We start from the raw sequence: 24,639 nt of genomic DNA on the forward strand, positions 1-24,639 counted from the left end.
CCCCCCACAAAACAATACAGCAGACAAATTACAGAAATCTCAAGGGTGGAAAGAGGAAGGTGGGCTGGCTAGGGACCCCAGGACTTGAAGGAAAACACAGGGCCTGTGTCTCCCACCTCCCATGCAGCAGCTCCAGGTGGCCAGGTGACATCTTCCTCCCCAGGTTGTGTGGGCAGGTATGAAGTAGGAGGCCTGGGGCAGCCTGGAGCATGGGCCCAGTTGACTCTCCCCATGGCAGCCTGTGTCTCCCATCTCCACCTCAGAGCATAGAGCAAATGGGGAAGCACATTCCCCCCCCCACCCCGCCACGGGCCATCCCAGGAACCCCAGCTGGACTAGGCAGACCAGAAGAGCACATTTGACAAGCATTCTGAAAACCACCTTGTCCTCAGAACCACAGGCTGCAATGCACCAGGCCCAGACAGGCAGCAGCTGCTCCAATAGAAGGCTCTTCCAGGATCCAGTGTCCTCTGACATCATGTCTGGGAGATGATAGAGGACCACGCCCCACACCAAGAGCCACTTGCCAATTTGAACCTGCAAAGACAAGTGACAGATACGATGTCGACAAGAATTGGGTGTTGGGGTTCCTGGACAAGGATGTTTAGGGCAGCCACTCAGAAAATGCTTCAGCAAACAAGTACAAATTCTCTGGAAACACCTGAAAATAAAGAAAGGTAACCTCACTAAAGAAAGAGACATTACCGCCCCCCCCCAAAAAAAAGAGAATCAAGTGGAAACTATGAAACTGAAAGATAAAATAACCAAAATTAAAAATTCACTGGATGGATTCAGAAACAGCATAGCAGAATACGGCAGAGCGGTCAGCAATATCGTAGATGGAGCAGCAGAAATGACCCTGTCTGAGCAACAGAGAGAAAACATCAGGGAGAAGCTGAACAGAGCCTCAGAGATCTGGGGGGCAGCATCTGTCATGGTAGAATCCTGAGAGGAGAGAAGAGAGCAGGCTGGAAAAAGCATTCAAAGATACGACTGAACACTTGCCAATGGTGGTGGCCAGAGACCTAAACCTACAGGTTCAAGATACTTCAAGAACCCCGAGTAGGATGAATCCAAGGCAGTTCACGCCCAACCCAGTTACCACGAGAACGGCTGAAATCTGAAGACAGAGGGTGGCAGGTCTTGAGAGCTGCTGCAGCAGAAGACATATGGACTCCCCGGAGGACAAGGCCACCTGGAGACAGGGGGTTTCTCTGCAGAAGCCATGGGGCCAGAAGGAAGGGGCCTATTTCCATGTGCCAAAGGACGGTTGCTGTCAATGCAAATTCTGCACTAAGGGAGCCTATCTTGCAGGAATGAATGGGGAAATTAAGAAATTCTCAAAGGAACACTAAGCATTTTTCATGAGCAGATGTTTAAAGAATTGCAGGCGGCAGGTATCCAAGCAGAGAGACATGGTAAGAGAAGACTCTGGGCCTCGGAACAGAGAGGACATCTGAAGAGGTAAAAATGGGACAAATATCATCGACTCTTCTCCTTTCCACGAGGTTCTGAAATCCTGTCTGATGGTTGAAGCAGAATTTGTGACATTATGCGATGGGGGCTCCAGGTAGGTAGAAGAGACACCCAGGACAGTCGTCATCACAAAGTCAGGAGAATAGAGTGACCTACTGAAGTAGGGTCTCTGGGCTTTATACAAAGCGGTCAGATGCAGAGACCGCAGGGGGCAGCCTGAGCATGAGACTCTGTGACAGCGGTCTGGGTGACAGCAGCACCTCTAGGCACAGGACAGAGGTTAGGGCACTGCTCTTCTCGAGGTCCCCAACCATTGTGTCCATCAGAATGCCCTGAAGGGGTTGTAAACCACAGCTCATGGGACCCCAGCCCTGGGATTCCAAAGCAGCAGGTTGGAGGCGGGCCCTGAATTTGCCTCTCTACCCATTTCCAAGGGAGCCTGATGCTGCTGGTCAGGGATCCCACTTTGAGAACCACTGCTCCAGCATCTTGGTGGATCAGGAGCTCCTGTGTCTCAGTGGAGGGTCCCTCAGATCCTCAACCCCACAGCCTCACGTCCCCGAGCGTGCCTGGCTCTATGTGTAAATTAGGAGGGAGCCCAGGACTGTGAGTTGGGGGCCTCGTCTGGCATCCTGGGGCTGTGTGACCATGGCTGGCCCCCTGATCTGGGCCTTGATTCCCCCTCTGTCGAATGGGAGTCTTCAGTGGGGCTAGGAGGAACAGGGGCAGCACGGCAGGTCTAGCCCCTTGCCCCTCTTCTGTGTCCAGCTCCCCTGCCCCCCTCTTTTGTATGTTGGATTTCATATAAAATCTCTTTGCTAAAAGAAGTTTGAGAACCCTGACCTTGATGTAGTAAAAGGCCCTTTCAGACCCACATCCGGGACCTTCCGACAGGCCATGTAGGTGCAAACAAGCACCCAGGATAGGTTCCCCAGCTGAGGCATCACCACCAGTCTTTCCTGGGTCCACTCGTGACCAGTGCAGAGTGTCGTCTCAGACCCCAGAGTTTGTGAGGATTCCCTGAGAGGAAAGGCCTCTGGATGAGCCTCCTTGGGTCCTGGATTGGGTGGGAGGGCAGTTCTGTGCATGGTACCCACCTCAACTCTGGCCAAGGCTCAGTTCTTGGTTCCACAGATGCACATGGCCTTGTGGACACCAGGAGATAGGATATGCCACCCACTGGGCCCAGACTAGGGGCCTCACAGCTCCCATAGTGGGCACTGGCATTTGGCCCTGTGTGTTATTGCTGGAGCTGCTCAGGGTCAGCCCAGTGCTGGGAGCAAGGACCCCCGGAGCTTCCCCCAGGGAAGGGAGGTCCTGCCCCTGCAGGGGGCTCGGCTCTGCCGTGCTACCACATATCCTTCCCCTGAGCCAGAAGGCCATAGTAGAGAACCCCCGCACCACTCTCTCCAGACACATTGCAGAGGGTGACTGGGAGAGTCAGAGCCCGGGGCCCATGCAGGGCAGCCAGAGATACGAGTGGTACAGCTGGTTCAACTGTGGGATTCCCATGGTCTCAGACCCGCCCTTTTTTGTTTCAAGAGAAGCCAAACTAGGATTTTAATGTGAAATCCCCCAATGGCAAATAGCTCACGATCATTTAAAAAAATAAAACAGTTCACAGCCTTTAGTTGATGGCGGGCCTCCATTTGCTGCCCTGGCACAGGATGGCACAGCCCTTACCACCCCCCCCCACACAATGGGGAGTCCTTTCTGCTCCTGTCCCCAGGTCTCTGGGTCTGCCGGATGAGGAGCTCAGCCTGGGTGACAGGTGATGCCCAGGCCTGGGGCTGCCGGAAAACATAGGTGCCCAAGAGGGTGCCACAGGGTTCCTGGTGTCCTAGGCAGGCTCAGGGGCTTCACGCCCCTGCTGGCTGACTTCCTGGGGAAGGAGGTCGTGATGGAGGCAGGGCGTGGCCCCTCCGGCAGGGGTGGGGCCTCCATGCGTGCATGACAGGGCTATGCTGTGTCTGTTTCAGGACTCCCCTATTCCAAATCTGACCCTCCCCCAGGACACGGAAAGAATGGCTTGGACCATCGGGTAGGTACTCAACGCCTCCTTGGCTCGCGGTATACTAACCATGCCACGCCAGGAGCCTGAGCATGGTGCCCATAGCTTCTTGACCCCGCAGCAGGAAGGAGGGGCCTGGGGACCCTGCTTGCCCACTGCCTCCACCTGCTGCCCTGCCTGGGGGCTGTGCTGGCCCCTCTGCAGACCACTGTCAGACCAGAACTGGGACCCCCTCCCTTCCTCCTGTCTAACCCCGCCCCCGGCTCCCTGTGTGGGGGAGGGAGAGACAGCACCCACGCAGAGCATTCCGACCCCAAGGCCCCTTCCGAACCACGTCCTTCTTCTGTGACCCAGAGCCTAGTGAGGGGCTTCCAGGATCAGCTAGTTGGTGAGCAACATGAGACATGGATCCACTTCCTTCCTGGAGTGTATCATCCCCTCACTGCCACTGCCTCCAGCTGTCACCACAAACAGTGCCATTTTCATCTGGGACCATTGCCGTCACCGCTAATGCTGCCACTCGCGCCCATAATTTTCCTGGATCCCACACTCCATAGCTGGCTCTCTCTGGCTACTCCCAGCTAAAGGCTAGTTGGACTTCCCCATCCCGTCTTCCCAGTCTGGGATCTTGGAATGTGAGCCCAGAGAGTTTGGCACCTGAGTTGTCCCTATGGGGGGGCTGGGCAACTTTCCGTCGCTGTTCCCACAGCTTCACTAGTCCCCAGTGACGACCCCTGGGGTGGGCGGGCATGATGGTACCAGAGGTCCCCCCTATAAAACCCCAGGACACCCCTTCTCGGGCTGCCTCTCCCCTGTTTGGATGTTTGTCCAAAACTGGGGCAAGTCATTCCACCAAAGAAGGTGCTCAGAATTCAAGACACCCATGTGTTGCACAGCAGAGGTCTCGCCAATAGTGTGTAATGCCTGGACCACCACCTCCGGTCACCAGGGCATACCTCGCATCCGGGGCCCAGCCACTTCTGCATGGCTTGACTCCAGCGAAGCCCCCTTCCCACTAACCGCACTTCCCGTTCTGGAACAGGCTCACTCAGGGCTCGCATGCCGCATGCTTCTCTCAATTTTCTTCTAAGGATTTCTCCATGCTTCCTCTTCAGTGGATAGCGGGGTGGGCACGGCAAGGGCGAGGGGCAGGAGGACGTCCACAGGACCCCCACAGTACCAGGAAATGTCAACCCTTGGGCTTTAGGGTTGGGGACCTGAGGTTGGTGGGGGAGCCTTCCGGAATGTCCTCTGCACCTGGAACAGCTTTTCTGTGACTCGGGGGCCCAGGAGGGTAGCGGTGTTCTAGCCATCGAGCCAAGTCCTGGGACCGTCCCTCAATATGTGGAAGACAATTAAGGGAGGAACGCTCAACATTTCTAGCCTTGCCTCATTGGTGCCTGGGCCACACATCTTCTGGGGAGATGTCCTCCTTGGTTCATGCTGGAATGGCTTGGATCGATGCTCCCAGCACTTGCAGAAAAGGCCGCAGCCGCCACACGCACCCAGCCCCAAACGAGCTGGGAAGAGCTGATCAGACATTCCAGCATGGACGCAGGCTTCACTCCCTCTCTCAGAACTAGGGAGAGCAGGGGCTAGACAGAGCTTTATAGAGTCTAGAGCTGAGCCTCTGAGAATGTTCCTCCTGTGGCCTCAAGGGTGGGAAGCCCATGTGTCCTGCAGATGCTGGGGGGTGGTTGATAAAAGCGGGTGTGTCTTCTTGGGAAGATCGCTACCTCTTCATGTTGCTGATATGGGAAATTGGGGACGAGCACTGGCAACTTCACTTTAGGGTTCTTTTTCCCTATGAAGCTTCTTTTCCTGTTTTTTTTTCAGATGTTCTAAGACTCTTATGTAATTTTATGCCTATTTCTCAGTAGGAAGGCCAGATACTTGAGATTTTGAATGATTAGCCTTTCACGGTGCGGCCATTCTCAGCACCTGGATGTGGTCACCCGCTACTGTCTGTTGCCCACAGTCCTCACAAGCTACTTGTTAGGTTGGTTTTATTTTGTGTGTGTCTCTACTTCCAGAAAGGATTCTAGGCGGCCTGAAGGAAAAACACAAGCACACTGAGACCAGAAACCCATCAACCCCAAATCACAAAGGGGCAGAGAAGGAAGCTCTGAAAGAAATTATGTATCAGAATCCTATCAGAAACAAAAGACTATTGTATGAGCCAAACCGCTGGAGCTTAGCTCTGAGCTTCCTAGTAACCAGGGCAAAGAGGCAAACATGACCAGTGTCTAGTTCTTGTCCAATGGAAGAAGATCCATTCATGGCGGGGGCAGGGTTGGGGGAGAGGTTTCAAGTTGTTGCTTTGAGAGAGATTTGTCATAAGGGACCAGCACCCTGAGTCCCAGAGCCCATTTAATTGTCCCGCTAACCAGCCTTCCACTCATGGCGGAAGCTCTCCTCTCTGTGGAATAAATTGGACAGTAGTCACCTGTCACAGGCGCTCCCATGGGTAAGGCATCATGGCCCTCAGCATGTGTGCCCTGGTCTGTTATTAACAGAATGACCACTTGCCACCGACAGAAAAACCCTGATGGCGAATACATAGAGACTGAATTCTCCTGCTGGATGACAGATTCTAATAGCAATAGCGGGGACTCTAGTTCATGATGACACGTCATTCAGCAGGCGTAGCCTTCGTACATTTAAGCACACCCAGCAGCATGCCTGTGCTGGGACCCTCATTAAATTCAAGATGGGAGGCACTTTGAATGTGGCATTTGGAATCAGACATGTGGATCTAATGAACAACAACAACAAAAAATAGTAAAAGTCATTTGGAGCAATTGAGTAGTGCAAACAGCAAGCCATCTACTAGGTAGATGGGAAAAATCACTATCTTTTGAATCAGGTTTTCATATGCCTGTAAAGCATTTGCAAAAATGCCTGTGTACAAGGAAACCTGAATAAATTAAAGAGGTCTGGTATTTTCCAATGGTGACACTGGAAAGGACTGAGCCCCGAGTTCAAATCCCAGCTCTGCCACCAGCCCGGTGTATGTCTTCGGGAAAGCCACTTGTATTTCCTGAGTCTCTATTTCCTGGCTTTAAAAAAAGTTACCCTGACCTCTTAAGATCAGTGTGAGGACAAGTAACGGTTAAAACACGTGAAATATCCTAAGCTCTATAGCTTGGTTACTACAAGAGTAATTGTTACAAAAGCAAATCCCAACCCCTTGTTCCTTCCATGCTGGTGGCTACTAAGTGGCATATTCCAGCTTGGCAAGACAGTAACAATGAGCTCTGAATGGGCTCATTTCATTCCTACTACTAACGATTTCAGTATTGTCTTTGAGAAGCCAAAGACATGGGTTAAAACGTTTACAGTTTTGTGTATTGCTATGTGATCTTGGGCTCATTCCTTGACCTCTCTGAGCCTCATCCATAAAACCACAAGGATGACGCCCACCTCCTAGGCTCACAGCGAAACTTGTAGAACGTATCTGTAGGGGTAGTGGGCGACTAGTAAACTCCAAACCAATGGGAGAGGCAAATAATCTGTTACTTTTCAATTCTCTGGTGCCTCTGTTGAGAACCACAAGGGAATTAGCCAGTGGTGGGCCTGGTGGCACTGCCCTTGTGGGGCTCCCCTGGGTACCCCATCTGTTAAGGAATGACCACAAGGCTTCCTTGCACCAGAGAGGTCTTGGGGATCCTGGGCACTTAGAGGACCAAAGGTAGACTGCTTTTCCCCTGCTTTGGACTGATTCGGTCCCCCTCCCGTCCACCCAGAAGATGCCCTTCCCTCTCTCCTGGGAGTCTCTGTCCGGCCTCAGAGCCTGGCAGACCAGTGGACGCTCTAACTGCCTGAGGTGGTGGTGGTGACCTGAGAGTCAGTGGCCTGTGATGCAGGGCAGTGGGCACTAGGGGGAGCCTCTCTCTTTCACATCACTGACGGGCCAGGTGGTAGAGAAGGCACCTGGAGAGCAGGTTTGCCTTGCCTTAGGCGGGAACTGATTTCCAGACCAGACAGCATAGGGGTGCTTCTCAGCATCATGAGAAAATGTCTCAAAGTCTGTCCTTGCAAACTGCTAAGGAGAGTGATTCTGTGACGGTCAGGAGAGTGGATGGGAGTGAGGGTGCCTGGCCCAGGGCTGACACTACGTGAGGTGAGTGGGGCACTTGCCAAAAGGCTCCATAATCAATGTAAATCTTGTTCTAAGGCAGTGTTTTTTAAAATCCAAGTCAGTGCAAAAAATTCATGATGAACGAAACACCAAATATTTACATAGAGACCGGCTCCAATCCTCCACTGACGTGCTTGCCCGACTCACCCTCCTTGTCTCCCCTGTTTGGGTTGAAGGACTTGGGGCTTGTCCGCTGCCCGCACATTCTCTGGGATGACACCTGCTCCTTGCAGGTCACTCCTGTGCTTCAGGAACTAGTGCTGACCGTGTTTTACCAGTCGCCCTGTCCAGGGCGAGGCATGACCCAGCCCTGGGACTGCAGGGCTCCCTTGAAGCCCCCCTGCACAGGATCCCAGGGCCCATGTCAGACCCCAGAGCAGGTGCTGGGCCTGTAGGAGCCGTGTTCTTCCAGCGGCTCTGTGGACCAGGGGCCATAGCAGAGCTGGACTCGTGGTATCGTGCCAGACATAGGAGTTGGGGGTAGAGATACAGGGGCTCGGCACCTGCTTTGGGAGCCCAGACCCCCCCCTTAGTGGTGTGTGGGGTGATTTTTTTCAGGCTAGCGGAAGTTAAGAGACTTCCCGAGCTGGGTGGTGGAGTTGCATGGAAATGGCAGTCCGCTGACGACTGCTGTGAACTAGGGAGGCAGACACCTGAGACTGTGGCCCGTGTTCCTTCGGCATGTCCCCACCTGAGAGCCATCCTCTGTCACGGCCGCTCAGGTGCACAGAGCTCTGTCCGGGGGCTGTACGGACCGGCCCTCCTGGGTGCCTGGGGACCACGGGGTCTGGAGGGGAGAAGAGGCCCCCGCGGGCTGGCCTCCAGAGCAGGCTAGGCTGCACCCCTAGGGGGCCATGGGGCACAGGGAGGAGGCTCGGAAGGCGGGCAGAAGAGCTGGGCCAGGCAGGGTCTGTGCTGGCCTGGAAGGCAAGGGGGAGGCGTGCGAGCAAATCCACCAAGGGTGTCCCAGCATGGCCCTTCCAGAGCTGAGGCACCAGGGACTCTGGGGAGCCCACCGTCCTCCCACCCAGGCCAGGCAGCACCAAGGCACGACCACCCGCCCCAGCAACCTGCCTCCTGCCGCCTTCTCTCTTTCTCTTCCAGAATGCCAATCTGGCCCCTGGTGGAGCAGACCTGGATGCCAGCTGGGGCACTCGAGGTACAAGATGCGGGGACCCCTGTGGGTCTCTGGCTGGGCAGGGGTCTCTTACACATTCCCACAATCTCGTTCTGAGATGGGCCCCTCTGGGACCACCTGGCAAAGGCTCTGAGCATCGCGCAGTAGGGGGAAATGGGGGCACTCGTTACCCCTTGGGGAGCTGGTTACTTCCATTCTTATGTTACATAACGTGCTCCCTTCCCTCCTCCTCATCCTTGAGGACAGCTGACCCTGTCCCGATCTGTGGGTCACTCCGGTCACCAGGGGAGAGAGCTGTGTGTCAGAATCGCCGTCCTGTACCAGGACTGAGGCCAACCCCATCACCCACCATTACATTCTGTGGTAATAAGGGGGAAAGCATCACAACAGAATGCCTCTGGGGCCTGAGTCAAATGAATTCAGGTCCCAGACTGCCTCCCACTCCTCCCGGCTGTGTGGGGCTCCCGGGCTTCGAACCAGGAAGGTTGCTTGCCAGAAGCTGGTGCTCCTGGTGTGACCCCGGCTGCCTGGCAGGAGCCTGGCTGGGCTTTGCTGGTTCTGAGCCCCTCCTGGGTGGGGTGCTCACTCGCCCCTGTCACCCCGCATGGCGGGAGCGTGCACTCATAGGCTGCTGGCTCACGCTCGGCCTCGCAGCCAGCCCCCTGCACGTGGCTTAGAGCTGGCACATCTGGGTGTTGTGTGGGGCCCGCTGGGAAATTCAGGGACTGGCCCATGTCGCCCACGCCCCTTGTCAGGGTCCCCCTCCCAAGACCAGCTTGCGGCCCATGTCCTAGGGTTCTGCTTTCTGTGGGTTCTACATGCTCACAGAGGCCCTCTGACCCATACAAGTCTATTTTCTGACACGGCGATTTTAGTCTGGCAGAAAAACCTTTTAAAAAGCGAGGGTGGGGGACTCAGGAATATAAAGGAGGAGCTACAGGGTCAAGAAGGTAAGAGAGTAAGAGGCCAAGGGGTCAGACCCTGCGCGACTGTCCATCTCTGCAATGCCCCCAAAACCACCCTGGAAGGTCGGCTCCTCAGGTGGGTAAACCGAGGCAGGCCGCGTTCTCAGGGCGGCCCGGAATCCAGGAAGACATTATCGTGCCCGAGAAACATGGTGCTGCATCCGGCTCCCAGTCTGGCCTCCAACCTCCTGACCATGCCTGCTGCTCCCCGGTTCCTTCCACAGAATCTGCCCCTCGAGGACTAGCGACCCAGTGCAGGGGGTGGGGGGTGGTGTCCCCAGGACGGGACTGCTTACTCCGCTGGACCGCATTCCTGCACTTTCTAAACCACCACGCGTGGCTTCTGCTCTGTCTCTTACAGAATACAAGGTAAGAGGGGCCGCCCGCTGCCGCACCGACCTGTTCCCGCCACCACACAGCTGCCCAGGTTAAAAGTTCCTTTTGTTGTGGTTTCCTATGAAATGTGTGTGTCTGATGCCGGTGCAAGTATGTACTCTCCGTTGGCCTTCGGCTCCGCCCTTTGGTCCCGGCCCACGCCTGCTGCCTGGGGTGAACCTGCAGCTTCCTCTCCCCACAGATCTATCCTTATGATGCTCTCATTGTCACCAACCGAATTCGTGTCAAACTGCCCAAGGACGTGGACCGGACCCGGCTGGAGGTAGGAGGGCATCTCCAGAGGTGGGAGATGCGCATTCAGGCCTTGGGGGGGGGGTGGTTCCTCCGAACGCATCTGTCCCCAGCATCAGCGCTGAACACCCCCCAGTGCTCCCGCGGTGGGGGTGGCGTGAGGCCCACGGTGGGCTCGGAGCCAACACCCCGAGCTATTTCAAGGGCCTGAGAACTAGGGAGTGTGCCCCAACACAGACGGCTTTGCCGAGGGCTCTAACTGTGTGCTTCTGGCCAAGAAAGGCTTCATGACAATGCTGAGTCGGTGGTGCTGGTTTTTCCCCTGGGAACTGACACTGAGAAGATGGTCACGATCTGTGGCCTCTCGTTTGGCCACGTTCACACCAATCAAGAATAATAAGCTCATCTTTGAGTAGAGGCTTAGAAGGCCCAGAGGGTGTCAGCTCAGAGGAGATATTGGGATGATATTTGTTGACTGAAAGGACTTTGCCGAGCATGTGCAATGAGCCGCGGTCCCCGGGGGCTGACGTGCAGGACTTAGTCCCCCCGTTGTCGTCCTACTGGATAATCACTGTCCATGCACTGAATCTCCCCTCCCGAGCCATGTCAGCCACCATTTTGCTGGGCAGTGCGGGGTCTGGAGGCTCCTGGGGACCCAGGGCTGCCCCTGCCCCCGCCCCCATCGTGCCCCAGGGCTGGGTCCCCGGGGGGGAACGGGGAACATCTGAGGCGAAGTGTGCGTCCAGCCAGGGCAGGAGTCGCCAGACCGCCCTCCTGGGAGGGAGTCGTAGGAGGGGCGCCCAGCCAGAGCGGGAGGGCTGCCAGAAAAAGTCGGGAGGCCAGGCACATCTGTATGGGACTGCCACCTAAGAGGGGATGGCTGGCAGCCCCGGCGGGGAGCACTGGGGGAGCGGGGGGCACGTCCGCCGCTCAGCAAGAAACACAGGGCTGGCCTTTGAAGGAGGGATGGGACTCTTACCAGCAAAGAAGGGAGAGCAGGGAAGGGGCTTTCCAGGCCAAGGGACCCACAAGTAAAGACTTCAAGGAGCGGGGTGGGGGGCACTTGGAGGTTGTCCCCAGGCAAAAATGAAGCCTCACAGTGATGCTGGTCGGCCACCGATTTCCCCACACTATCTGACCTTGATGTGTGCACCTCCAGATGAACATATAGCTTCTACTGAGGGGGTCTCTGGGGTCCTCGCCCACAGCTGGGAACAGCAGCCCTCAGTGGGAGTAACGGTAGTGGGAGAGGGTCTGGGGATGCTGGTGTGGCGGCAGCCTTGTGCAGAGACACATCCATGTGGACCTTTCCTGTTGCAAGTGACCCAAAGTGACTCAAGCAAAAAGGGCCTCACCAGCTTATAGGGTTGAGGGATTCCCCGCAGGGGTGGCTCAGTCCTTCCTCAGGATCAGATTCCTTAGGGGAATCTTCAGGGTGCCTGCTTTGGGGGAGACGGGGTCCTGGGTGGCCTTGGCGTGGGGTTCAGATATGACAGTCCCTACTTGCTCTGCAGCAGACATGCTCTTTGGCTCCTGCTCAGTGGAGTCCTTGTTAATCGCGTGGTCATGTCCCCAGCCTGGAGGGTGCCTGTTTGCTGTGTGTTTTTGTTCCTTAAAGGGCCAAGCCCTGTGGGCTTGTTGCCTCATGGAGAGAGCTGAGCCCAGAACAAGATGCCCGGGTCTCCCGGGGCCTGGGGCCAGGAGCTCATTAGGACTAGCTGTTTCCCTCTTGGGACTGGGGTGCCCTTTAAATGATACCCCCTTTTCTTTTTGCTAAATATCACATAAAAGGTGCAAAATAGCGGTTAGTGCCTCTAAATACTTCCTTTGAGCAAACTCGGAGGATGGGGTCATGGGTTTAATCACACATTCTCCAAGAACACACCCAAGGGTGCGTCTCTGTATTCACTCTCCTGTCATCCCCGCCGAGCCGGAAGGCAAGCTGGAAATGTTTCCAGTGGTGGGGCACATCCCACATTCTTCTGGGCTAGAGCTGGGAGGTGAGCCAGGAATGGTCTAGGAGGGGCCGTATCCCAGCAGGACAGGAGGGCCCCTGATGTTTTTATTTCGGGGGAGAGAGCTTTATTTTTAATATAAAAACATTTTATAACTCTTGTAGAACTCCAGAAAAATGCAAAGAAGAAGGCAACATCACACGGAATTCCCCCACCAAGTTATAACTCCCGTCAGCCCCACGCTGGTGGACATGATTCCGGAGATCTCTTTTGGCACAAATACCCCAAATTGCTGAATTCCATTTATGATGAGTAGCTTCATACTGTTTATGGAATTTGATATCAGCTTTTTAAAAAAGATTTTATTTATTCATTTATTGGGGGGGGAGCGCGAGCACAAGCAAGGGAAGCAACAGAGGGAGAGGGAGAAGCAGGCTCGGTCAAGTTCTTGACTGTTGCTCCCAGAATGCTTAGCTGACTCTCTCCTTCATTTGCCGACTATGTTTCAGGCCCTGAGCTGGGTCCTGGGATGTGTGATGAGCAGACGCGGGCCTGAGCTCTGCCTTCCCAGACTCAGTCTGATGCAGGAGGCGGAATCAACCAACTGATAACCCAAATGAGTATGCGATAAGGTTCCTAAAGGGGAGGAATGTGGGCCAGCAACAGTGGGTAAAAGTTAACTGGGAGAAAGGAAGTAACTGGGTAAAAAGAAGTGTTGTGTTGGGGTGTGTGTATGTGTCCATATATGCACATGTTTAAGGTGAGGGAGGCCCACGGGAAGAAAAATTCCAGGAAGAGCAGCCAGTATGTGCAAAGGCCCTGGGGCGGGAAGCCACAGGAGCTCTTTGAGGAAGAACTTTAGGATGCTAAGGTGTCTGTACTTGAGCAGGGTCAAGGTAAGAATGGGGCCAGGTCTTGCCGGGCCAGGCCACATTAAGCAGTTTGGATTTTAGTCTTAAGGACAATGGCTTTTAATTTGAGGGACTTCCTGATCAGATTTGTAATTCAAAACAACAGCGAGGCTACACCGTGAAGCCCAGACTGGCTCTGCGGGTGCAGGGAGACTGGGAGGCAATAGAGTCATCCAGGCAAGAGATGCGGGCATCTTGGACAGTGTGGTGGAGTGCCGAGGCACGCAGTGGGTGGATTTGGGGTTTGGGCACTATTTGGGACGTCAAGGTGGCAGGACTGGGTCATGGAGCGTGCAGTGTGGCGAGGGGCAGGGACACATCTAGGGTCACTCCAGGGTGTTGGGATGGGGTGGTGGCTGTGCTGGTGGCCCCTGGGTGGAGCGGGATGTGCCGGGACCCTAACGATCATGGACATGATTCTCGGCTGGGGGAATTCAGGATGCTTAGCCTGGCAAAATGAAAGGGGCCTAATAGGAGCCCGTAGCACAGAGCCCGCAGGTATTCTGAGATGTTGGTGCCATTTGGGGGAAGAATGGCAGTCCTCCGCAGCTCTGGAAGTGTGGTCCCAGGGACGTGTGGTCAGAGGAACCATGTAGCCCCAATGGGCAGGCAGACTTCCCAGGAGACCCATCGGGGCCCCGGCTGAGTGCCATTCCTGAGATCCAGGGCTCTCTGTCCTAGAGGGTCTGGGCCCTGGCTCCTGTCCCAAGGACCTGAAGGCCTCATGCATTGGAGGCTCTCACATCCTTCCTGCATTTGGAGGTTACCCTCTGAGGGTCTGCTTCCAGGAATGGAAGGAGCCTTGACTGTCCCTGGGCAGAATCAGATATCCTGGGGCCACTCCCTGCACATTTCTGCCCAGCACTTGCCAGAAGACATCACTGTTCCGTTCACGCACCAGTGTCTTGTTGCACAAGGGTGGCATCCCAGGAAAGAGAGGGTACACTTAGAATCAGGATGTCCTGGCGGGTGTGCCCCGCTCCTCAGTCCACACCGAGGGACATTCTGCTGCGTAGGTAGGATGCTGTATCAGCCAAGCCCTCCAGAGAGACAGAGCCAGTGGGAGATAAAGAGGGGAGCACACAGACACGGACATGGCCGTATTTTCAGAAACTGGCTTGAGTAGTCGTGGGGGCAGGCAGGTCTGAAATCTGTAGGGCAGGCTGGCGTGCTGGAGACCCAGGCCCGAGCTGACACTTCGAAGCAGAATTTCTTTCCCGGGAAGCAGGCAGGTTTTGCTCTCAAGGCCTCCAGCAGATGGGATGAGCCCCCCTGCCCCGTCCCCATTACTGAGGCTAACCTTTACTAACATGAACCACATCTACAGAATGTCTTCCTAGCAGCCCCAAGATTAGTGTTTGGCCAAACAGCCGGGCACCTTGCCTGGCAAGGCTGGGACAGAAAGGGTAGTTATCCCGGGAAGCCAACGAGAGAATGGGAACAAAAGGGGCTTCTAGTCCAGCCTGGGACCTGGGGGCTGGCCCAGGGAGTCCCTGGAGGGCCCTCCAGACTTGCCATCTCCTCTCCAGGGTTTGCAAGTGCTCAGGTCTGCAGGAAGGGAGTCTTGTGGCTTCAGAACTACCCCCACCAGACCTTGAGGCTGAATGCGCTCCTGAGTTTGCCCCAGCAGTAAGAACCCAAGTCAGAATGCCACTGGAAAGGAAGGACCCTGCAGTTAAGAATGCATCCTTTGTTTAAACTCATCCAACTGGTCCAGTGAGAACCTGATAGACTGATGGCAGCAGCCGAGAGCGTGCCCAGCGCATGGGCGTGGGATGCACCAGAATCTGGCATTTCGGGGGCTCCCAGGTCCAAGGCTGAGCAGTGCTCCCAGGCCAGGCCAAGGGGCAGCGATTGCAAGGATGGAGGATGGCGAGGGAAGAGGGAACCACAGGGGCGAGTAGGGTAGGCAGACCCCATGGAGAGGGGAGGAAGTTGGGAGACAGTATGACAGGGATGGGGGGAACAGACATTTGGATTCAGGGGTACACGTGACCAACCCAGATTGTCCCTGGAGGAGGGAGGGAGGGAGACTGGGCTGAAGGGGCAGGCCCATGCCCACCCTTGTGGAGCTGGAAGCTGGATGAGGTAATCAGTAACCAGGTCAGCAGGGGCCTGATTGGCTAGGGCAACACCGGAAGGCTCCCTGGAGAAGTGGCATTTGATCTGGGACATGTAGGATGAGGAGGAGCCATTGTGGTAAGGGAGAGAAAGAGCACTGCAGGCCTTGGGGTGGCAAAGATCCTGACATGTTCTAGGGCCCCCTTGGAGCAGAGTGGTGGTGGGAGAGGTGGGCAAGGACACCTGATCGTGGTGCAGGGCCTCGAAACACCGGACAGCGCGTCATTCCACCTGGCGTAGCCTGCATCCCCTCCCTGCCACATGGACTCTGGGAGGGCTCACCGGACGGTGGGTGGAGCATTCCCAGCATTCCGCAGACACAGGCCAAGCTTCACAGATGGCGGGGGCCATTGTCATGATGATGGTGATGAGCTGGTCCTCCTGTGAAAAGCGGCCCCTCATTGGCCCAGGAGAGGCAGGCTGAGCGAGCCTGCGGCCTGAGCCCCCTACCCCAGCCCCGGGCTGCCGACATGGGTGCGTGGGTTAGCCTTGCCTCGTGGGCTGGGCGGAAGGAATGGCTGAGGGTCAGCCGGGCCCCTCCCAGGAGAACCACTGAGCTTAGAGAAGTGAGGAGCTGCTGGAAATGCCCGGCGGGGTGAAGGCCACAGGAGGTCAGGCTGGTCACAGCGTGGGGCAGAGGGGGCATGGCCCCGAGGGGCTCTCTGGCCACTGGGCCCCCTTCCAAGCTCCCTGGTCCAGACCTGCAGCTTCCTGGCTGTGTGACCTTTGGCGAGGCCCATGCCCTCTCTGAGCCAGGGTTTCCTGGGGCAATAAAAGGAGGAGAATCTCAGGATGTGAGGATGGTAGCAGGTGCAGTGAAGGCTTTCAGCTCAGCCTGACCCACGGTCCTCGGTCGGTGCAGGAGAATTATGCGGTTTGCCCCCCGAACTGGGATCCTGGCGTGGGCCTCACGGTGTCCACGGAGCTCCCTGACACTGGACACCAAGACTGTATGAGAGATGTGTTTCTACCGGGATGGGCTGCTTTACCCATGTTACCCAGAAAAAGCTGGGGATTTCTGCCACCAAAGGGATAGCTTGGATGGCCAGGCTTCGGGCTGGCAGGCCTGAGTTGGGCCCTCGTTCCATGGGAAGCTCTGGGCATCTGCTGGGCTGAGCCACACAGTGGTCTGGGAGCGCAGTGCCCTGGGCCCCCAGGCGGAGTTCCAATGTGCCCTTTGCAGGCTCTGTGACAGCGAGGCGTCCCCTGCCTGCAGCTGGGTCTGCAGCCTTGCAGAAAGGAGGTGACTGTGGGAGTGCCCTGTGCCTCGCACACCGACCACTCATGGCCCTTCTCTCCGTGGGAAGATGTATGCGCGTCGGAGGTAGGGCCGTCTCCTCAGATGAGCTCCTGCAGCAAGCAGGTGGTTGGTCCTTATGACTTACATGTTCGGGAAGCCTCCACCAAGGGCACCAGATCACAGAGTGAAGTCAGAAGTTCGTTTCCCTTAGAAAACCCCCTTCTAGCCCCAAGAGACTGGCAGAAAGATCATTAATGCTTTATAAGGCAACGAGGCTTCTGGGTCACAGGTGTCCCATCAACAGGGCCCTCCTGGGTCATCCCACAGCCTTCACAGGGACCCAACTCCCTAATTCTGCCATCAGTGACATCGCAGCGGCAGCTTGAAACCGGGGCTGGTGTGAGAATGAGGCGTGGGGACTCTGGGAGCTTGTGGCGAGGGTGCAATCAGGAGAGGCTCCCTGGAGGAGCCACGGTCCATGGCCAGGTCTGAGCAGTGAGCACTTACGTGAGTATGCCACATTGCAGAAGTGGTCTCCCCAGGAGCACTTCTTGAGAAGCCCAGTGTACTCCAGGAATGAGGCTGTGTCAGAATGAGGCCAAGCCACCCCTCTACAAAGGTGCCCCACCCTGGGCTTCCTCCCTACTCACTCAGGAAGGAGCTCGGCCATGCCTGACCTTGGCAAGCGCCTGGGGGTTGGCCTGCCCCTCCTCCTGGGGTGCCAGGGCCAGGGGAGTTGACCTGGGGCCAAAAAGCTGGCTTCGGCCCCTGGAGTGAGCTGTGCCCCATGTGTCCTACCTGCCATGGGGCACAGGGTGAAGGAAGACACCTGGGTAGACTCAGGAGACCACTTCTGCAAGGTGGCCCTACATGCTTTGCTGGGGGTCTGCTGATATACGACCCCTCCGGGCAAGTGTCATGCAGGGACCTCCTGCCCAGGAGACAGGCCCCCTGGGACTCCGGTCCTGGCTCCATCCTGGTCCAGCTATGCCTCGTGACGTGACTTGGGTTACGATTCTAGAAAATGGGAAGAAGCACATCTGGGTCTTCATGTGCTCTTTCACCTTTGGAATGTCAGCCCCTCCCGCTCACTGCTCAGACCTGGCCATGGATGGCAGCTCCTCCAGGAAGCCTCTCCTGATTGTACCCTCGCCACAAAGTCCCAGAGCCCCCAGGCCTCCTTCTCACACCAACCCCAGTTTCAAGCCCCATGACCCTGAGCAAGTTTATTTCGAATGCCTCAGCTGCTTCTCACCTAGGTGGCAGGGAGATGCATCGGGGCGAGTTCCCCTCTTTTTCCTAAGCCCACCCTGCCTTCCTGCTCGCAGTGGGCTCTTGGAGGCAGCAGGAATGTGGGACCGCATCATCAAGGTTAAGTACACATTGCCCCCGGGGTCCCCACAGGGAGCCCAAAAGGCGGGAGCCAGCCTTGAATCTCTTTCAAGGGCCGTGTCGGGCCTCCTGCCAGAGGACAGGCCAGCCACCTCCAGCAGCCCGCCTGTGTTCAGGCACTGGGCACAAGCACCACACCAGCTCCTCTGGCCCTCTGGCCTGCCCGACTCTCTCGTGCCACTGCTCCACCACATGTCCCCAGGGTACAGGTCCAGAGGGTGCGCCTTTCCGTGGCCACCGGACTTGGGCTCTGTGCAGCTTTCCGATTCATTTCCCAGGCCAGCTTGGTCCCGAGGGTGCAGGTGAGCTGCATGGGACCTGCAGGGACAGGGCTCTCTGCCCCCCGGGTTCCCACAGGACGTCTCCCAGCTGCCACGGTCCCCCTTGCCCTGGGTGGGGTGGGCCCCTAGGCTTGAGCACACTTACCCCTCGCCACTGTCCTCCTACCGCTGGGGTGCCATGCCTCCCGCTCATCCCCCTCCTGCGTATACCCAACCTGGCGACTCCCTCAAATGGCTCGGCCTGGAGGTCCCTGCCTACTCAGCAGGGCCACCTGGGGGCACCTCTCGGGTCATCCACTGAGGACAGCATGGAGAAAGTGAGACACCCTCCCCCGACGCCAGCTTCGGGCTCTGGACAGTCCCTGGATCCCCTGCACGGCTGTCTGCTCCCCCAGGGGCCTGTGATCCCCTCCCAGCCAGGCCGCTGGTCGGTGCTGAGAGCAGGGGACATGGTTTGGCTCTTGTCCTGTCCTCTTCACATCGCAGTTGCCCCACAGTGATGGGGAAGGTTGTGATTTGGTACCTAGAAGTGAGGTGCTGTTGTCTGATGACAATTCCGTGTCTCCATGGACTGGCTGTGAGCCCCATGGCATGCTGGTGTCCACGCCATGTGGATGGTTCACTTCTGTGGCACGCCAGGATCCCTTCTTGTGCTCAAGCTCAAGAGAGTGGTGGGCAGCCAGCCCCTTTCTGGCAGAGTCTCCCTTGATGGGGTGTTTGTGTGTGTGTGTGTGTGTGTGTGTGTTTCTGTGTGTGTCTATGTATCTGTGTGTGTGTGTGTGTGTGTGTGTTCTGTGTCCGTGTGTGTGTATCTATGCATCTCTGTGTCTATATGTGTCTGTGTATGTGCGCCTGGGGGTCTCTCTGTGTCTGTATGTGTGTCCACATACCTGTGTGTCCGTGTGTCCATGTGTCCGTGTGTGTTTGTGTCTGTGTGTCCATGTATCTCTGTGTCTCTGTGTGTGTCTGTGCGTCTCTGTGTCTGTGTGTGTGTGCCTGAGTGTCTCTGTGTCTCTGTGTATGTGTGTGTGTATCTGTGTGTCCGTGTGTCTGTGTGTGTGTCCGTGTGTCCGTGTGTGCGTGCACATGAATGCACTGAGTATTCCGGGTCCCGATTCAACCAGGAGGCCCTTCGGTGACTCACAGGAGACCGAGTGAGGTCCTGCATTCCCTCCTCCGGATCATGCCGACATCCGGCTCTAAAACCCGCTGCCTGCCGCACGGATCTAGGGACTTTTGTGAAACCACGAACAGTCGGCATGGGTGTCTGTGCTTTTCCTAGTTCACCAAATGTTTTCACCTCTGTTTCTCTCCGGACCATCACAACCCTTAGGATGAGTAGTTTTGTTTTAAAGTCAAGGAAACCGCATGGGTGGGAGCGACAAGAATTGTTCCCTTTCATTGTAAAATTCCTGTCACATTCATCCCGTGTGCAGCCACCTCCTCAATCAAGTTCTGGAATGTTTTCATCCCCCTGAAAGGAAATGCTGTCCCGTAGAGCATTCTCCCCCCATTCACGTCCATCCCCAGCCCCTGGCAGCCGCTTCTCCGTTCTTGGTCCCTGTGGATTGCCCCTTCCTGAAGCTTCGCAGAAACAGAACAACACACTCTGGGGCCCTTTGGGTCCAGCCTCCTTCCCCGGCCCTCCTGACGCATGTCTTAACTGTGTTGCCCTGTGCGTCAGGCCTTCACGGCTTCTCGTGGATGGAATGTGCTCCACTCTGTGTGCACGGACCCCACTTAGGCAGCTGGGTATTTCCATGTTGTGGCCACTGGGAATAATTCTTCTGTGAACAGGGGTGCGCAGGACCCTGTGTGAGTCCTGTGTGTCCTGTGTACCCTAAGGTCGGGCCCCTAAGCGAGTCTCTTTCTCTAGGCTCAGTGACCAGCGCTGCAGCGTGGGAATAGCAGGGATGCAGAGGGAACGCAGGGAACTAGATGGCCCCATAGGGCACATGGGTGGGGGGGGGCACGGCCGCCTGGACGCCGATCCTGCCTGCGGACCTCCCAGCAGCACGGAGCTGGTTTGGCAGCGCCCGTTGCAGAGCTGCTCACTGCTCCTCTCTGGGTTTTCCTGTTGATTTGCAGAGGCACCTGTCGCCCGAGGATTTCCAGGAAGTGTTTGGGATGAGCATGGAAGAGTTTGACCGCCTGGCCCTCTGGAAGAGGAATGACCTCAAGAAGAAAGCCCTACTGTTTTGACTGCCGCCAGCATGTGTGACCACGTGCACGCCTGGCGGCAGAGCACGGGACGCCCGGCAAGAACCACGAAAACCCCTCCTATTGCACCTGGCTCTGGCTTCTCTGTGTCCACGGGGGGCGGGCGGTGGGCCCCTGGAGAGGGCTGGGCTGGAGGCTGGGCAGGAGGAGGTCCCGGAGCCGGTGCGACCTCTGTTTCCGCCAGCAATGCTCCTGCCCCTGGTTCAGAGCCCAGATGCCTTGCTTTGCACGGCTCCTTCCCCGCTGTTGCTTGGCGTCAGGGAGACGCTGCAAAGTAGTGGTCCCAGGAGATCAAGGGACATTTACACGGCGTGTAGCCTGCCTTCCCAACCCCTGTGCAGTGCTCCGACCCCCCGCACGAGGCCCTGGGGGCACAGAGATGCCTGGGACTTGGGATTTCAGGAGGTTGGTCCATGACAGTCGCTGACACAATCACGGACAGATGGGCGTCTGGCTCCCAGGGTCTGCTCGCCCCCCACCCATTCGCTCAGCCCCCCACCGCGGGGGGAGGCACAGCCTTGCGCACAGACAGGCCAGGCCAGGGAGGGGGCCGCAGAGCGCCCAGGGCTGCATGAAGCCAAGCGTGGGGTGCACGATTTTTGCAACCGCTTGTGACGCGTCTGTTTTTAGGGACAAACGTCAGCCTGACAGGGTACCTTCGGCCAGGGCCCTCCATGCACTGCATTTTTCTTCCGAATCATCCCCTAGATGCCTAAATGATATCTTTAAAGTAACACAGAAGTTTTTATTTTATTAAAGAGCATAGCCTACTTAAACATAAGACAACATATATAGAGTTCCCTTTTACGGGCCCATGGAAGGGGAGCGCCTCCAGCCTTATTCTCCACTGTCTGGATCTGTGTGTTTTTGCTTCTTGGTGGGCTCCTAACCCCTAGGGCTCCTTGCTGGTTTTCTTTCCATTGTCGTCGTTGTTGTTATTGTTGCTTTCTTTTTCACCTGTCCCACAGGTGCCCTGAAGGGCAGTCCTCGCCCGTGTAATGCTGTCTCTACGTGTAGCTGCCACTGTCCACCTCGCTGTTACTCTCCGCGTCTTGGAGAGAAAACGCCCTCTTCTGATGGCCAAAGCCCCAGAATAAAGGATTTCCATGCACCCAGCCTAATACCCAACGTAGCCCTTGCTGTGCCCGTCTTTCCTGCAGTGAAACATAGCCCCCCAGGGTTGAAGCCTCGTGCGTGCCTGCGCAGTCCCGAGACAGGCACCTGGCTGCTGGGGAAGGAAGAGGGAGACGCCACCCTCTTCTGGCCTGTGATGTCGGCACAGGGTCCCGCCACAGAAGGCTAGCCGCCCCCTTCCCCCCCCCCCCCCGCACCGCAAAGGCGTCCCTATCTCTGATGAGGCACGGGAAGTGCTAACGCCTGTTACAGGATGCTTGTAATGTGGGTGGAGAGATTTACGAAACACTGGGAAGGTGTCACCCAAGTCTGTTCCCCTGTCTCCTGTGGAGCTGTGTCTTTCTGTGTGTCCTGGCCGTCCCGTCTGTGAGTCAGCGTGACTCCAATCCCTCCAGCCCCACCACACACCCTGTTGCACACCGGCTTCCCACCAGCCCGGCTTGGCCAGGGAGGCGTTTCTGGCACCTGATACACTTCCTTCCCTTTAGCAATCTGAGCCCCGTGCAAATGGAAACCCCCGTTTTTTTCATTAGTGCAATGTCCCGTCAGCTCCCAGGGGAGCCTGGAAAAATAAAGGATGGTGTATCCTAATTCGTGAAAGTGAAAGCCACTTTGCTGTGTGTGTCATTTCTCAGCACACAGGCCCCCTTCTGCTGATGGCGCATGAGGAGAGTTACTGTGGAAAGCAGCAGCACCCCAGAGGGCAGGGGAGGCTTTCCGACCAAAGTCCCAAAGTCTTGACAGTGAGGAAGCATTCCTATCGGCCGATGAAGGGAAGGGCATTCAGGCTGAGGGAACAGCAGGAGCAGACACACTGAGCGGCAGTTAGCCTCCCAGGTTCTGGAAACTTCCGGAGCTGGTTATGGCTGGAGCACAGGGCTCAGGAAGGGAAGAAAATGCAGGTAGGTCTCCCACGAGGGAGGGCGCTGCTGGTCTGCCCCACCACAGTCACCCCTGCTGTCCTGGGATTAAATGTTTCCTGATCTGTTTCAGCCAGCTCAGATTCTGATAACAAAATCCCATCAACTGGGTGGGTGTCTTAAATGACAAACACTGATTTCTTATAGTTGTGGGATCTGGAAGTCCAAGACCAGGTGTGGGGGGGGTGGGGGGGGATTGGGTTCTAGTGACAGCCCGTTCCTGTCTTGCAGACGCCTGCCTCTACACTGTGTCCTCATTGGCGGACACAGACACTTTTCATCCAGCTTTTCCCCCTCCAAGGGCACGGTTCCCTTGTGAGGGCTCCACCCTCGTGGCCTCATCATCTCTTCAAGGCCCCATCACATGGGGGCAGTTAGGGCTTCTTCTCCTCATATGAATCTGGGGGACACAGACATTATAGCTCCCTCTAGTCTCATCCCAGTGAACGCAATGGCTCTTGTGAACTTTGGGGTATCCCCCCAGAAGGCGGGCCACACATATATTGTCTGCCCATCTCAGTAAACGGCATGACTGTACGCACCCCCCCCCACCATTATGCAAGTCAGAAGTGGGTGCGCTTCTCTCCCAAGGACCACCCCCCGGAAGTCCTGGTTCCATGGCACATGTCCGTTGGCCTCTCTCCAGCTCCGCAGACACGGTCATGGGCTCATTCCCACCCAAAGCACTTACAGCCGGGAAGCTGGTACTCTAACCCAATGGCCCCGGCACCTGGCCCATCCCAGGTAGTCCGGGGCACGTGGTCACACGGACCGCACTGGGTCCACTCTCACCCCTCCCTGGACGGACACAGCGGCTCCTGGCAGGCCGTTCCCAGCTGACAGCCAGGGTCCCCACTCAGCACCCCATTCCGCACAAGGTCTTGAGGTCTGTCTCGTATGTCACAGTCCTGCAACCTTTCTTTGAGTTCCCTAAGAGAGCAGGTCTTGAGCTTCCACATGGGCCCTCCTTCCTCCCAGGTCAGGCCCCTCTCTCCCTTCCCAGTTCAGCTCAGAAGTCCCCACGTCACACAAGCCCCTTGCCGGCTCTTTAGGGAATCCGCACCCCACCCGTGCCAGGATTCATCACGCCCGCCTGCTGTCCCCATCCCCACACTGACCTCTGTCTTTTGACTCTTTGCCTCCACCACCTGTAAAGCCGGGAGGGCTGACGGTTTTATCAACCATGCTCTGAGATGTGGTTAGAATACTTGGTCATGAAACAGGGGCCCGTTGGGACACAGGGCTGACCCCAGGCTGGTCCTTAGTCCCCAGACTGCCCTCCAAAGGGGAAACCCATCCACTACTAAGTGAAACCTGGATCACTGCAAAACTAGTTCTCATCCCCGTTGTTTTCCTCTCCCCAACCCCCACCTTCTGGATGGAAGAAATCCTGGGGCCATGGAGGTGGCCCAGCTGTGTTGTGAGTTCTGGCCCCCAGCAGTCCCTCCTGGGAGGGGCACGTCCCTAGTGAGCGCATTTCCTGCAAATTTAACAAGGAAGGGCAGCAGAGCCGCCCTGGTGGCCTCCAGAGGCTGCCAGGTGATTACCGAACTAGGTTTCCTGAATAATAGACGCTCCCTTTTCTTCCATCTGAATCCTGAGGTCCAAGGAATATTCCTCAGTTAAAGGTCATTTCCAAGAGCTCCCTTTAATGGTCCTGCCCACTGACAGCAATTCTGGCCTCTGCTCCTCTGGGATCCATCATTCCCTCTGGTACATCCTGCACTCAGGAGCCCACGGCAATCTCTCTGTAGCACACCCCTGGAGGACCTCTGGGGCTGGTCCCTGACTCCTTTACAAGCACCACCTGGCCACGGACTCCCTCCCCAGACTCTTCCTTCCTCCTCCCTGATCGCTCTTGTTTCTTAAGTAGCAGCCCCCACCTCCCTCCCACGAACAGTGCCCCGCTTGGCAAAGGCTCTTTCCTCTTCCTGCAATGCCCCATCTAGCAAACTCCTTTTCATCCTTCAATACCCAGCAGACACTATCTTCTCTGCAAAGACTTCCATGATATGAGCTCCTTCCCCAAACTGTTAACATTCTTCTTTCCATCCAGATAGCCTAGTTCATCCACAGATCTTTGCTGAACTGGGCATGACAAAACAGA

General features: G+C 56.5%; 1 protein-coding gene across 1 annotated transcript in view; it reads left to right on the forward strand.

Moving 5' to 3' along the window:
- Positions 1-22,221, forward strand: part of ABLIM2 (actin binding LIM protein family member 2) — a 135,652-nt gene extending 113,431 nt beyond the window's left edge. Inside the window, exons 18-20 of the mRNA XM_080796991.1 lie at positions 3,456-3,517; positions 10,309-10,389; positions 20,347-22,221. Of these exons, the coding sequence (XP_080653117.1) occupies positions 3,456-3,517; positions 10,309-10,389; positions 20,347-20,460 (257 nt within the window). The 3' untranslated portion in view covers positions 20,461-22,221. The remainder of the gene's footprint in view (positions 1-3,455; positions 3,518-10,308; positions 10,390-20,346) is intronic.
- Positions 22,222-24,639: the final 2,418 nt, after the last annotated feature.

This window comes from Martes martes, assembly GCF_963455335.1.
Source record: "Martes martes genome assembly, chromosome: 2".
In the NCBI taxonomy this organism is placed as follows: domain Eukaryota; kingdom Metazoa; phylum Chordata; class Mammalia; order Carnivora; family Mustelidae; genus Martes; species Martes martes.